We start from the raw sequence: 15358 nt of genomic DNA, 5'->3' as shown, positions 1-15358 counted from the left end.
TGAAATCTGACCCCTTCGGTAAACTTTACTGGCGTACTGGAAACATAAGTAACACATCTCACTTGCTTTAATCCAATTTATCCTATATGCTCTGGAGAGATTAACCTGCCAGTATGATAGTGTCACTCCCTTATGCAAATTTTCCACATTCCTTACCACCTACCGAGTAAAATCCATGCTCCCTAGCAGCTGTTCAGTGCTCTTTTGCCCCAACTCACATTTTGCCTCATTTTCCTTAAAAAACAACTTTGCATTCTAGCTAGTTATGTCATTATCCTCATTTCTGCAACTTCACTCCTCAACTTCCCCTCCAGGTGGAATACCAGTTTCCTCCATCTTCCCTTGGGAAATTTTTTCTAATCGCTCAAGTCCTGACTCAAATGCCACTGCCTTTCCCCAGTGGTAGATTTTTCACTTCATCTGAACCCTTGGAGCACATGGTTTGTACCTTTCCTGTGGCATTAACTGTCAGGTATCATAGGTATGTTTGCACTTTGCTTTGTCTTCCTTGTTAGAGCCTGAGGTCCCAGGAGGTTAGATTGCATGCCTTTTATCCATTTTTGTAACCCCTATGCTGACTAGCATAGTTGCTCACTGTAGATATTTAACCGATGCTTTGTTGAGTGAATATGGTACCACCTCTCCAACTATTGTCTGTGCATTTAGTACCCTTATGGATGCATAGTTTTAAAAATTGTTTGAATTTTAATTCTATTTTATGTGTTTGGTTAACATAGCCTCCACCCTTTGTACACTTTGCTTCTGACTTGACACAGACTAAATTCTTTGCTAGTCGGGAGGATACATGGACAGGTGGTGGAGTCCACAGTTCTACTCTGGCTCTGCCATTCACTGGCTGTGCAACCAAGGACAAATCTCTTCTACCCTCTGGGCCTCATTTTGCCTTCCTCTGTTCAATGGGGGTAATAATCCTTGTTTTGCTTCTTTAATTCACTACAAGGTTGTTGGGAGGACAAATGAAATAACAGATGTGGCAATGGTCCGTCGACTATAAATCATGCAGAAATGTCGTTTAGTTGCAGCTGCTGTTTGATTGAGGCATATCTCTTGTCGCCGGCAGCCCCCCACCCATCTGCTCCTCTCAGAGTCTGCAAGGAGTTATGTCCAGGGGGCCGCAGGATGGATGAGGAGGAAATAGCCACGTTTCCCAAATGGCGGGTGGAACTGGGGCTGTGTTGTGGTGGGTTTGAGGCGGGGTCAGGGACTTAGTCATCTGAAAGGTTGCTGTGAGGAAGGGAACTTGTCCAGGCAGCCTCAGAAAGCCGGCCTGGTGCCAGTGAGTAGAAGTTTCAAGGAGTCAGCCAGTTTGGGAAATTTCTCAGAGTCAGAGCTGCTGCACGATGACATGGGCTGCCTGAGGGAAGGAGAGGGCCAGAATGCTGCAGAGGTGAGATCAACTACCACTTACAAGTGGCACAACCCCACTTCAAGGTAGAAGTGACAACCTCTACTCCGTGCCATGGTTGAGAACGACCCCAATGCCGGGAGGAGCCCCCTGCAGGAGTCTTCTGAGCCTGCCCATTGGCCTCCGCTGAGGGGGAGGGCGGGCCTTGGGTGGCTTCCTGATTGGTTAGTTGCGCAGATTGGCAGCTTCCCGCCGGCTGCACGTGCGTGGAGGTCAGACATGGCGGAAGCGGGAAAAGTGCCTGCAGGCCTCGGGCTCCCTGGAGGAGGAGCGGCCCAGTGGTCTCTACAGCGGTATGGTCGCTACATGCCCTCAGGCACCGGAGAGTTGCCCCGGCCTGGCCTGGAAGCTGGGACAGCCTCCTCCCCCACGTGGAAGGTGAGGTCTGAAGGCAGGAATAGCTCTGAGGTGCTCACACCCCCAGGGAGGGAGGGAGGAGGGGAGGCCAGTGGCCACGTTGAGGGATCCGTGCCCCAAATGCGACCTGGATAGGAGGAGGGGACACCGAGGAACTGCCAGGCATGGCAAGGAATTGACAGGCCGACAGCTAACATAAACAATAGATATAAATATATAAATTCATACACACACATATGTATAGTAATGGGAAACATGACTGGAACCCATTATGTTCTCATTAATTATGCAGGGGAGTAGTAAACATTCATATATTCAACAAATACATATTGAGCATCAAGTATATGCTAGACTCCATTCAGGGTGCTAGGAATATAGCAATGAGCAAGATATAAAGATCCCTTCTCTCGCTGATGTTTTTAGTCTAGTGAAGGATATGGTATTTGTCCAAATAATTATGTAATTATGGGAAGGAGGATTGAATCATCCATAACCAAGTTGTCATGCTCTTTGGCAGTCAAGCACTCACACAGGACTAAATTTGAATCCTACCTTTGCCACTGAATTTCTGTGACATTGATTTAGTTCCTTAAACTCTCTATACCTTACTTTATCTTAAAAAAGAGATAACAGTAGAACAGGCATTCCTTGGAAATATTGGAGGCTCGGTTGCAGACCATCGCAATAAAGCAAGTCATGAATTTTTTGGTTTCCCAGTGCATATAAAAGTTTATGGTTACATTATACTGTCATCTATTAAATGTGCAATAGCATTATGTCTAAAAGAACAATATATGTATTAATACCTTGATTAAAAAATAACTTATGTTAACAGTCATCTGAGACTTCAGCAGGTGGTAATCTTTTTGCTGGTGGAGGGTCTGCTTTGATGTCGATGGCTGATGACTGATCAGCGTGGTGGTTGCCAAAGGTTGGGGTGGCTGTGAAAATTTCTTAAAATAAGACAATGCTGTTTGTCACATGGATTTACTCTTCCTTTCACAAAAGATTTCTCTGTAGCATGTGATGCTGTTTGATAGAACTTTACCCACAGAACTTTCAAAATTGGAGTCAGTCCTTTCAATCCCTGCTGCTGCTTTACCAACTAAGTTTATGTAATACTCTAAATCCTTCAACAATGTTTACAGCATCTTCCCCAGGAGTAGATTCCATCTCAAGAAATAACTTTCTTTCTTCATCCATCCATAAGTTACAACTCCTCATCTGTTCAACTTTTATCATGAACTTACAGCAATTCAGTCACATCTTCAGGTTCCACTTATAATTCTAGTTCTCTTGCTATTTCCACCAATCTGTAGTTACTTCCTCCATTGAAATCTTGAACCCCTCAAAGTCATCCATGAGGGTTGGAATCAACTTCTTCCAAACTCCTGTTAATGTTGATATGTTGACCTCCTCCCCATGAATCACTAATGTTCTTAATGGCATCTAGAATGGTAAATCTTTTTCAGAAGATTTTCAACTTACTTTGCGCAGATCCATCAGAGGAATCACTATCTATGGCAGCTATAGTCTTACAAAATGTATTTCTTAAATAGTAAGACTTGAAAGTTGAAATTACTCCTTGATCCATGGGTTGCAGAATAGATGTGTTATCAGGCATGAAAACAATATTAATCTCCTTGTATGTCTCTATCAGAGCTCTTGGGTGACCAGATACATTGTCAATGAACAGTAGGTCTCAACAGTAGGCTTAAAATATTCAGCAAACCATGCTATAAACAGATGTGCCATGATCTAGGCTTTTTTGTTCCATTTATAGATCACAGGCAGACTAGATTTAGCTTAATTCTTAAGGGCCCTAGGATTTTCAGAATGGAAATTGGCTTCCATTTAAAGTCACCAGTTGCATTAGCCCCTAACAAGAGAATCAGCCTGTCTTTTGAAGCTTTGAGTCTTCATCAATGATTTCAGCTAGATCTTCTGGATAATTTGCTGTAGCTTCAATATCAGAACTTGCTTCACCTTGCATTTTTATGTTAGGGAGACAGCTTCTTTCCTTAATCCTAATGAACCAATCTCTACTAGCTTCCAGCTTTTCTTCTGCAGCTTCTTCACCTCTCTCAGCCTTCATAGAATTGAAGAACCTTAGGGCCTTTCTCTGGGTTGGGCTTTGGCTTGAGGGAGTGCTCTGGCTAGTTTCAGTTTCTCTCCAGACCGCTAAAACTTTCTCCATCTTAGCAGTAAGGCTGTTTTGCTTTCTTGTCATTTATTGGAGTAGCATTTTTAATTTCCTTCAAGAAATTTTCCTTTGCATTCACAACCTGGCTAACTGGCGCAAGAGGCCTGGCTTTTGGACCATCTCAGCCTTTGACATGCCTTCCTCACTAAGTTTAATCATTTCTAGCTTTTGATTTAAAGTGAGAGACATGTGACTCTTCCTTTCATGTGAACATTTAGAGGTCATTAAAGGGTCATTAACTGGCCTAATTTCAATATTGTTGTGTCTCAGGGAATAGGGAGGCCTAAGGAGAGGGTGAGAGATGGGAACAGTCAGTTGGTGGAACAGGTAGAACACACATAACATTTATAGATTAAGTTCGCTGTCTAATATGGGCATGGTTTGTGATTCCTGAAAACATACCATAATAACATCAAAGATCACACATCACTCACTATAAGAGATATAATAATAAGGAAAAAGTGTGAAATATTGAGAATTACCAAAATGTGACACAGAGACACAAATGAGCACATGCTGTTGGAAAAATGATACCAATAGACTTGCTTGGATGCAGGGCTGCCACAAACCTTCAATTTGTAAAAAACAGTTATCTGTGAGCACAATAAAATGAAGTGCAATAAAACAAGATATGCCTGTACCTACTTCATTGGATTGTTTTGGGCATTGAATAAGTTAGTACTTACTCAACCACCTAAAATAGTTCCTGGCATATGTTAAGTTATGTAAGGGTTTGCTGTTATTATTATTTTGTTCTGGTGGTATGTTTTAACACCACAGATTGTCAGTCATTCAGTTCCCTTTGGTCTGGTTTGGATGTGGATGCTGGGGTTTGGGATTATGCACACACGTGGGTGTGCGTCCATGTGTGTGCACACTCGTGTGTATGTTTGTTTTGAGCAGCAGTAGATAGAAGAAAAGTAAAATAAAGAGAACAAATATTCCGGGTAGAAGACACAACATGTACAAAGGCCCCACACCTGGGAAAACCTCAGCATGTGTGATGTGTAGTGAGAAGGTCAGTAAGGTTGGTGCTTATAGAACAAAGGGAATGATAGCTTGAGGTGAGGCTGTCTGGAGAGGTAGGCAGGTGCCCTGTGAACATTATTCTAAAACCAATAGGAAGCTACCGAAGAGTTTTAAACAGGGGCATTTTCATCTTTGAAAGATCCCCACTCTGGCTGCAGAGTGTTGGAACTGGAGGAGAATATAAGTGGATTTAGGAAGATCACTTAGAATGCTATTGCAGTGTCGTACCCAGGAGAATGAAGTTTCCTCATTTCAAGGGGAAAGCCTGATTGCTTAACTTTGTTGAATGATGCTGCAAAGTGAAGAAAAATGATGATGAAGGGGTGTCCATTGAGTTTAGCAGCATAAAGGCCCTTAATGGTCTTTGTTAAGACAAGTTTCCATGGAGTGAAGGGAGTGGAAGCCAGGTAGGAGTGGGCTGAAGAGTGACTGATGGGTCAGGAAGTGAAGCCATTGTGTATGGACAGTTCTTCTGAGAGGCTTGGCTATGGTTGTGAGTAGTGATAGGGCATGACGAATTATTCACCACATTTTAGAATATTAGAACAGGGGAATTCCTTAAAGCTTGAAATCAGTGTATCTAGGACCATAACAAAGGCATTAAATACTTAGTTGTACTCTTCTGGAACACTGTATCCTGAGAAATGACAGAAGCCGAAAATGCAAAATGGGGTGAAGAAAGAATTAAATTCAAGGATGACTGGTCTATGATTGGGTCTTATAAAAAGCCAGGACTGTCTGAGGACATGTTTAATTTTTGCGATTGCTCCAACAGGTTCCTTGATACCTTCTCTTAATACTCTTTAAACCCTTTCTTTTAAGGCTTCTATGTTGGGTGGATTGGCTCAGATGCAGCCAGGTAACTTTTATATTCTTACCCTGCAACCCAGAGGGCATGGACATTTGACCATTCAAAGGAGTTGATTGTTATTACACTTTTTTCCTTCTCTTTGCAAAGCTCTTCATAATTGCTTATGAGGAACAGTACTTTTCACCAGTTTTCAAATGTTTGGCATAAAGCCACGTCTACAGTGACAAGAGATGAGGTTGGCTTTTGCAGTGCTTTTGAAAACTGAACATTTGTACCTTCCTTTGAATCTGTGCCGAACCATCCTACCTGCTGTGATCAGTTTCAGCCTAGGTCTGTCATTTTTTTGGACAAACGAAAGAGAAAACAAGATTTGTTCTATTTTATGGGCACTGTGACTATTGTGCAATAATAATAATAAAAGATGAGCCATCTAAAGAACTGTACTCTCTAAGTCCCATGTGAATTTTTTATTTTAAAAATATGTGGTACCTGCAATAAAAAAAGATAGGTTAGGTAAAGCATAAAAATATATTATTGCAGAGGATAGAGTCATTCTAGTTGTTTTTTTATTTCAGAAACTTTAAAATTCAACCTTGGTTGAACCTATTTTGAGTTTTTGCATTTTTTTTCTGAAATTATGGGGAGAATCTGTTCTTCCGGTTCTGTTCTATATAGTTGTTTAATTACAGAGAAGACTTTCATCACAATGGCTACATGCCAAGACAAAAATGTCAATTCAAGAGAAAAAATGAATAGTACAACAAGATTTCTAAGACTTGAAGTCCTAGTTGAGAGGTAAGGTCAAATCTAAGACAAAAAGATTATTCTCTATAGACTGTCTATTTTATAGAATAATATACTTTATTATATATACTGATTTGATTTACTTCTCTAAATTGAATTTTTCTTATTAAAAGTCACTATCTAGAGAGAAATTAACTGCAATTTGGAAGCAAATACATTTTTTGTAACACAGTAAAAAAAAAGTCATAAAATCCAATGTTTTAGAGCTATGTTACTCATACTTCATGTGCGTATCTGGGAATTTGTTAAAAATGCCAGGATAGATTTGGTATGGGAAATGAGATTTTGTAGTTCTAACAAGCTCCCAGGTAACACTGTTGCTGTTGGTTTGAGGACCACACTTTGAGAGACTAGGGCTTAGAAGACCTTGAATGAAATGGGCAGCCATATAGCAAAATTAATAAAATGAATTTATGAAGTTATGAAGTCAGGCAATCAGATTCATAGTGAATATGCAAACGTTATATTAATAGAGTTAATATTTAAACCATCTGTCGCCATTTAAGTGGAATGAGCAAATGAAATACAAACTGGAACCTGATTTTAGTTCCTTACATCTGTTGGCCCAGCCTTTCTGAAAAGATTATCATAATAACAGATTGGTCCATTTTATGTATTTTATGTCTGAATATAATTTAGTCTACTAATTTGAGAATAATTTTGAAAGGTGATGTTAATTGCAGGTTGCTTTTTAAATTAAAGAGTTCCCATGTTTTTCAGATTCCAGGGATTTCTCAGACATGCCCTAATTGGTTGAACCTGACAACTTCTAGATTATTTTTTCCTTCCATAGAGAAAAAAAATCCTCCTTTAATTTTTATAGGAGGAACTTAAAATAATTGCCCTACTTAGAAATTAAGAAATAGAATGTGAATTTTGTACTTGAAATGAACTTTTAAGTGTTGATTTAACATAAGATTTACTTTGATTTACACTGTCTTTTTTGCTTTTGTATTCCTGGTGCCTAATAGTACCTAGCACATGATAGGTGCTCAGTAAATGTTTGAATGTATGGTCTGGTAACTGTTCTTATGATAATGTGATAATGACTAAATGATACCTACTATTTGTTAAGTGTTTAGTACTTAACACTGCTTCTTACAGCAGCCTTGTGAAGCAAACACCATTATACCTGTTTTATAGGTAAGGACACTGAAACTCAGGTTCAGTGGCTTTCCTAGGAACACAAAGATAAGTTGAGAAGAAAGAATTCAAACCTTGGTTTTCTTGTCTTAAAAAAGCTTGTGCTTTTACCCTCTATGCTGTTTGCCTTAGAAGTGCTAATATTTCATATGGCTAATAGCAGTCCAATGATGTGGATGAGGAATTTTGAGATTAACCCAAAGGTGAAAATAACAAAAATGGACATTTTGTTTTTGTTTTTAAGGAAAATTTGAGATTCAGTAAAACCCCCAAATTGTTTCTTAAAATAGCAAAATGGTAGTTCTTTGCATTCCTGATAATTTTTTACTGGATGCCTAATGTGAATTTTACCTTCTTGAGTGCAGGATATTTTTGTATTCCTGTAAATATTCCTGAGTTTTTTTCTGGGATAGGTTACTTGGAAACAGTTTGATCCTTTCAAGTCTTGCTTTTAATCTTTGTCAGGTGGGACCAGAGGATTTCGTCTAGGGTGAATTTTTTCTCACTCCGGAGGCAAAACTCTGGAGTATTCTTCTACTCAATGCCCTGAAAATTATGTTCTCTCTGACTGCTACCAGGACTATTCCCTGCCCTAAGTTAGCTCTGGGTATTATTCCCTGAATCCTTTCAGGTGGTTCTTTCCCCAGCCTCTGGCAGTTTCCTCCCACATATATATGCTGATCAGTACTCAGCTGACGGGAGTCTTAACAAGCGTCTGGAGTTCTCCCTCCATGTAGCTTTTCTCTCTTCTCGCTGCTGTTCTGTCCTGCAAACTCCAGCCGCACTGATCTTCTTGGACTTGCAGCTCCATCTCCTTCACTCAGAGAGACCTTGCCAGGCTCTGCCTGGCTTTCTCCTCCTTGCACTTCGACCTGGAGACTCTCCAAAAAGTAATCTGGGACAGCGGTAAGGCTCACCTCCTTTGTTTCCTATCGTTTCTCGGTAATCATGTCCTTTATTACCTGATACCTATTATCTTAAAAACTGTTGCTTCCTCTGATTTGTCCAGTTTTTTAATTATTTCAGGTAGGAGAGTAAGTAACAGGAGGTATCTGTTTTTACCTGTTGGCTAGAAGAGGAAGTCCAGAGTGGGTCTTTTGATTCAGTTCCACTTAGTCTTTTTCTACTTCAGAACTAGTTCAAGAAGTGTTATTAAATTATCTACCGGGTACCTAGCATTCAGCTGGACATTGGAGATGCTATGGAACATCGCACAATCTTAAAATATTAGGGCACTTGAGTAGAGGATTACAAGAACAGGTAGGCCCTGATCAATGAAGCAAGTTTCCTCAAGGTGGGCGGAAGACATTCATCAGAGTCTCTCGGGGTGCCTGTTGAAACAGCAGCCTCATGGTTCCTGCATTATTAGACCTAGCATGTTAGAATCTCTGGGATAGCTTTCTCATTGATTCTGACGTACTGTGATCAATCTGCATGCCCCAGCTCTGAAGGAAGGGTGGGGAAAAGGGAGTAATTGCCAAAGTAGTGCTGATATTATATGGCACCTTATAATTTATAAAGTATTTTTATAACCCTCTTTCCATTTAATTCTCACAACTCTTAAGGTCTTATTACCGCTTTATAGACAAGAAGCTGAGACCTGGTTAGGTTAAACAGCTTGCCAAAGGCTAACATAGGAAGTGGAAGAACTGATTCTAAAACTCATGTTCATTCTGCTCTACACTGCTCCTTCCTACATTGGTGTCTTCCCTTATGCAGCTGTAGGAGTATCATCAAGAGCTAGTGTTTTTTCATGTAGTGTGCTTTTTTGAAGAGTTAACAGGTAATATTTTGTGTTAATTAGGATTAAGATTGGGTCTGAGTGACAAAAAATACAGTGGATTAAATAAAATGAAAGTTTGTTACTCTCCACATTAAAGTCCAGAGCTGGTGTGACACTCCAGTGGCAGGAAGTGAGGCTCCTTCTGTTTTGTCCTGTGCCATGAGTGGCCATGGTCTCACAGTCTGAGATAGAATTGATATTCTAACCCTCTTTGGAGAAGGGGATGAAGAAATGGACAAAAGGTGCGTGCCTGCTGTCTCTTAAGGAAGTCTCCTGTAAGCCACCATATGACACTTCCTCCTACAACATAGTGGCCGGAACTTAGACCTGTGAGCGTCCTAGCTGCCTGGACAGCTGGTGTATGTGGTCTGTATTCCACAAGGTCGTGTGTCTTGCTGAAAACTAAGGGTTCTATTACCGCGTAAGAAGGAAAAGTAGATATTGGAGGACAGCTGGCAGTCTGCCATACACTTTTTTCTTCTGAATCTGGAGACTGCTAAGAAATAGACTTATTTCTTGGGTCCCTGGTAGGAACTCAAAAGGCATTTTATAATAATAGCAACAACAAAAAAACTATTATTTAGTGCCTAATTACTGTATGCCAATACCTAGAGCAGTGCTTGGCGGATCCCCCTCCTCAAATATTTATTAAATGACTGAATCAAGGCCAGGCATTCCACTAATCATCTGATCTTACATTTCTTTTAATCTTTCAGATGATCCTATAAAACAGTTATTACTATTTTTATTTTGCAGATGAGTAAAGTATACTTCTAAGTGGCAATTATGGGACTTGATCCTAGGGCTGTCTGATTCCAGATATTGTCTTTTATAAAGTGGTAGTCATTAGTGCCGTTTACAAAATATACTAAGATTGCAGAGCCCTGGCCTCTTGAAGTTAAGTGTGTCATATAACTGGTTTTGGCCAATGAAATGTGAGCAGAACTGACAGACGTCATGGGCAGAAGCTTTAACAGCCAGTGCATGATTCATTATTCTTTCCTTTTGCCACAGTGTTGCAGATGTTGGCTTCTCTGTCGGCCTTGGTCCTGCAGTGAGAATGATAAGCAATGCGAGGCAGAGTGTGAAGACAGGTAGAATGAGGATGGATAGGTAGTGTAGGTGAGAAATAAACCTGTGTTTCTGGGGGGCTGTTAATTTCTACATACTCTAGGCTATACCTGACTGATAGATACAGACATATTTCTATGCTTGTAGTTATGTTTAATTCAATTATGTGCCATATACATTGTAGCTTGCATAGGATTTTGAGGAACAACTTTGTAAATGTTGTTCAATGTTTGTTTTCTATGACAAAATCATTGCTTATGAGGATGTTGGTACTTTGCGATGGGAGTCTGCCAACCTCCTCATTTACTGGCAAATTATTAAACTCCTCTTTACTTCTCAAAAAAAAAATCATTGCTTATTCCAAAGCACTAGTTTATAAATACATATTTCCAACTTGGGATCCGTCTCTGGTCTCTTTCTTCAATAAACAAAAGCTTAATTTTATTGTGTAACAGACATAGTTTTCATAGAGGCCACGGCTTGTTTGTATAACATGATTTAAGGTGGAATTTATCTGGACAAATATAGTGAAGAATATTTTTTTCAGTTTAGTGGTTTAAGGAGTCCAAGAAGTTACAGTTCAGAACGGAGGCCCAAGAGTATTAAAATTCATTCATTTTTAGGATTTATTTCCCACCTACTATGTGCCAGACACTATGCATTAAGGCAATACTACTGAAAGAGCTCACCAATTAAGCTCAAGTACCTGCTCATTTGGAATATAAGGTGTTTTTCACTTTATAAATTACAGCACTGTATTTGAGAAATAAATTAAGGTGTTTCTTTACCTCAGATTTAGAAATATAATTTGGATATTGGAACTGTTATGAGCTTAATTGGGCTTTGTTTTTGTGAATGAATAGAAGAGTGTGTCCGTGAAGGTAACAAAGGTGAAGGTGAGAGTTGCAGAGACCTAGGATAGATAGGTGTGCCAATGGGAAGCGCCACTTTCTGGTATAGTTGGTGATTTTTATAGGATTTATTAGTCTGGGAAAATTTTTTAAGGATTTTTAAACATACTGGAGAAATGTCCTAGGAGTATTTTTTATAGAAAGAACAATATCCAGAGGGTCCTTGGTTAGTAAGTTCAGAGACAAGAACTTACTCTTTTGTTGCATGGAAGATGTTTTGAGTAAATATTAAAATAATATATTTATGGCTACTAGTAGAGGTGATCAAGTCAACTTTGGTAGCTATAATTATCCTTATAGGACTGGATAATTTCATGATCAATAATCTTAATTTTAGGGATATGTGGTAAAAGAAGGGGAATCACATCTCATGCTTTGATACATGAGGTACTTTTTGTAGGTTCTAAAAGAAAAAAATTCCCAACGTATATATCATTACTTTACAGGGAGGAAGATCTATTGCTCTTGTATTGTTTATATTATTATTACTATTAACACTTTGCATTTCTGTGAAACATCAAAAAAATGCTGAATTTTACAGTTTGGTAATGGGTATGTGGCAGGACCACGTTCATTAGCATAATATACTCTACAAGTTTGTTAAAGTAATTTATGAGACTCTTTAGCTACCACGAGTCAGTGGGGAGGCAGTTGATAGCCTATTTAGCAATTTTGCCTATTTTTCATATTTTGTAATGCACAAATCAGCAGTTTGGGCCAATATATAAAGCTGTTACACTTTTTGAAGGGTCTTAAAAACAGAAAACAAAACCCATAATCAAGTACATAATTTAATTCATCACAATCTGAAGAATAGTACTACTTTAGCCTTTCATGTATCTACAGTTTAGGGTAAGTATGTTTGAAATACTTTTCTATGTTTTCATATTCTCTTGATGTTTTTCTACTTCATTTTAGATTTTTTTGTACAGACTTGCACAAATACATGTGTATAACTTTTGAGAAGATTCTGTTTATTTAACCTACATATAAGATGTGCTCTAGTTACTTAACTGATGTATAAGCTTCTGATAGGCAGGCTCCAAATAAATCTCAGTGTGTGCTATTGTGTTGATGTCACCATACTGCCAGAGACAGGGGTCAGGTTGATGTCAGTGCTAAGGTAAATTTAGGTTAGCAGCTGGAATGAAGAGATGTGAATATGATACATGTTCTCGGTGACACCTTAACATTATTATCTTTGTATGTTACGACTTGGTCATTAGAGATAACATTTTTCTTTGAGCTTTCCATATTGCATTAATGTGAACATAAAAATTATCACTCATTAAAGGTATTTCCCAAGAGCCAGAAATAAGGATTGTTTTCTCAGATAACTGGATTATGTTAGGTGCTATGATATTGGAATTTTTCTGTAGAATTAGGACATTACATTCAAGTCCTTAGTGTCCTTGTCATTTGTAGTAAGCTGCATGATTTCCTTAACCTTGCTTCTATCTAGTTAACAAAGGACATGGAAACCTCTTGCAGCACTTTTTATTCTAATTAATTTCAAGCACAAAGGTAGACAGAATAGCGTAGTGATACACGTATGTATCCCCCAGCTTTAAGAATTAGCAACTCACGGCCAATTTGGTTTCGTCTGTACCCTATTCACTTCTTCCTCCTCAGGTTATTTTGAAGCAAATCCCAGACATGACGCCATTTCATGAGTTATTTCAGTTCATATCTCTGAAAGATAAGGACTCTTAAAAAACATAAGCATAAAACCCTAAAAGATTAATAATTTCTTAATATTATTAGTCAGGGATCAGATTTCAAATGGTCTCATAAATGTCATAATTCTTTTAAACAGGGCCACACGTTGTGATTGATTAGTATATCTTTTAATTTTTAGGTTTCCGCTCCATATGTTTTCCCAACCCCACCTCTCTCCCTTCCTTGCAATTTATCTGTTGAAGAAACCGGGTTCTGCAGAGTTTATCGCAGTATAGATTTTGCTGACTGCATCTCTGCGGCGCAGTTTACTGTGATCTTTTGTGCTCTGTACTTCTTGTGAGTTGGTAGTTTAATCTAGAGGTTTGATCAAATTCAAGTTTGATTTTCTTTTTGGCAAGACTACTTCATAGGTAGTTTGGTTTTCTTCTTTTAGGAGGTATATTGTGTCTATTTCTGATGCACAATGCCTACAGCCATTAATTAGGAGCTGCAAAATGTTGATATTGTAATTTTGTCGTATTTTCTTTATATATTATCTGGAATATTTCTGTGAAGAAAAGTGAGGTTCCTGGTGGTTGGTTTGTACAGAGGAAGTAGGATAAATAACTTGATCTTTTCTCTTCATATACCACTTAAAAAATGAATTCTCTGGAATCCTCTAGTGTTGAAGGAGGGCATGTTTGTTTTTAACTGGAAGCTTTTAAGATCTTCCTCCGTCCTTGTAATTCAGGAATTTTATCAGGATGTGTCCACCCCCCCATTAATACCTGAAACTTGAGCCATTTCCATCTTCAGTCTCGTGCCTTTCTGCAGTCGTAGAATATTTTTTCTGTCATGTTTTTCTATTGTTTAATCAATATCTTTTCTCAGTCTATTTTTCTCCCTCCACTTTAGCCCTTCTCATTACCATTTGTTCTCCCGGATTTGAATCTTTGCTTCATTTATCTTATATTGTTACATACGATTTCTTCCTCTTTGTAGTTTTGCTCTGTTTCTAAATATTTCTCCTACTTGATCTTTCAGACCATTAATTTGGTCTCAGTAGTATCCATCTAGTTCTGCAATTAGCCATTGAATTTTTATATTCATAAAGCATAGTTTTAGCTCCAGTACTCTCCTTAAGTGTTATTAATAAGATAAGAGTTATTATTATTTGGTTCAAACTGTTGTTGATCTCCTCCAGCAATTTTATTCCACTAGGAGTCACCTGTTCTGGGTTTTCTGTTTGTTTTTCATCACTTTAGCCCACTGGATGTGTTGTTATTTTCCTTGTCTAACCTATGACTCTTTTCACCCCTGGGCCTCAAGTCTAACGGTAGATACTGTAAGTGCTGAGTATTGGGAGATGCAGAAGTCACGGTGCTGTGGGCCTCCTGTAGAGGAGTAGGAAGGACTCAGCTAAGTTGTCCAGTGCCATGTGGCTCCTTGGAGGCTGGGAGACCAGCTGGAACTTCAGAGCACACAATCTGACCTGCCCATCTTCTTGGGGTCTACCAATTTCCATGGGCTAGACTCTGTCCAAGAACTGCTGCGTTATCTTTGCCCGAGGGCTCCTTGCTCTGGTTTTCAGGGCTTTCTTCCTCCCAGATGGGGGAAACATTACATCAACTCCTTTTATCTGGACCCTGAGACCTCAGCTCACCCCTCCGGCCCACTTAGATGCTGATCTTAATAATTACTAAGGAAAGGTAAGTGGTATTTGGATTGGATTTGGGAAGGGAAGACTGCAGGAGTGCAATCAAGCTACCATTTTTTCCTGAACCCCTTGGAAGTTCTTAAATTAGACATTTTCAAACTGTTTGAGCACACCATGTAGACCTTTTAGATGAGGCATTGCAACAGATAACTGAAAAATAATAAGCCTGGAGTCCTCTTCACCCAGATATCTAGTTAACTCTCACACCTTCCATTCTTTGCTTAAGCCTCACCTCAGTGGTGCCTACTCTGGCCTCCCTATTTATATTGTAGCTTCTGTGCCCTGTCTTGGCACTCTGATTTCCCCTTGCCCTGTGATATTTTTTCCCTTTCTCTTAATTTACCTAGATACTAGGTAATCTACTTATTTACTATGTTTGGTGATGTGCCTAGACCATCTGACACCCAGAATGAATAATTTAATACCTTCTTCCCCTAAATGATG

The 15358-nt window shown here is 39.1% G+C and overlaps 1 protein-coding gene across 2 annotated transcripts in view; it reads left to right on the top strand.

The window, feature by feature from the left end:
• Positions 1-1645: 1645 nt before the first annotated feature.
• REC114 (REC114 meiotic recombination protein) overlaps positions 1646-15358 on the top strand; it is a 92011-nt gene continuing 78298 nt past the window's right edge. For both annotated transcript variants that reach the window (XM_069457723.1, XM_069457713.1), the window contains exon 1: positions 1646-1804. In XM_069457723.1, coding sequence (XP_069313824.1) covers positions 1646-1804 — 159 coding nt within the window. The remainder of the gene's footprint in view (positions 1805-15358) is intronic.

The sequence above is a fragment of the Eulemur rufifrons genome, chromosome 2 (genome assembly GCF_041146395.1).
Source record: "Eulemur rufifrons isolate Redbay chromosome 2, OSU_ERuf_1, whole genome shotgun sequence".
NCBI classification, from domain to species: domain Eukaryota; kingdom Metazoa; phylum Chordata; class Mammalia; order Primates; family Lemuridae; genus Eulemur; species Eulemur rufifrons.
The sequence above is the reverse complement of the archived record's forward strand: the minus strand, read 5'-3'. Positions and strand labels throughout refer to the sequence as shown.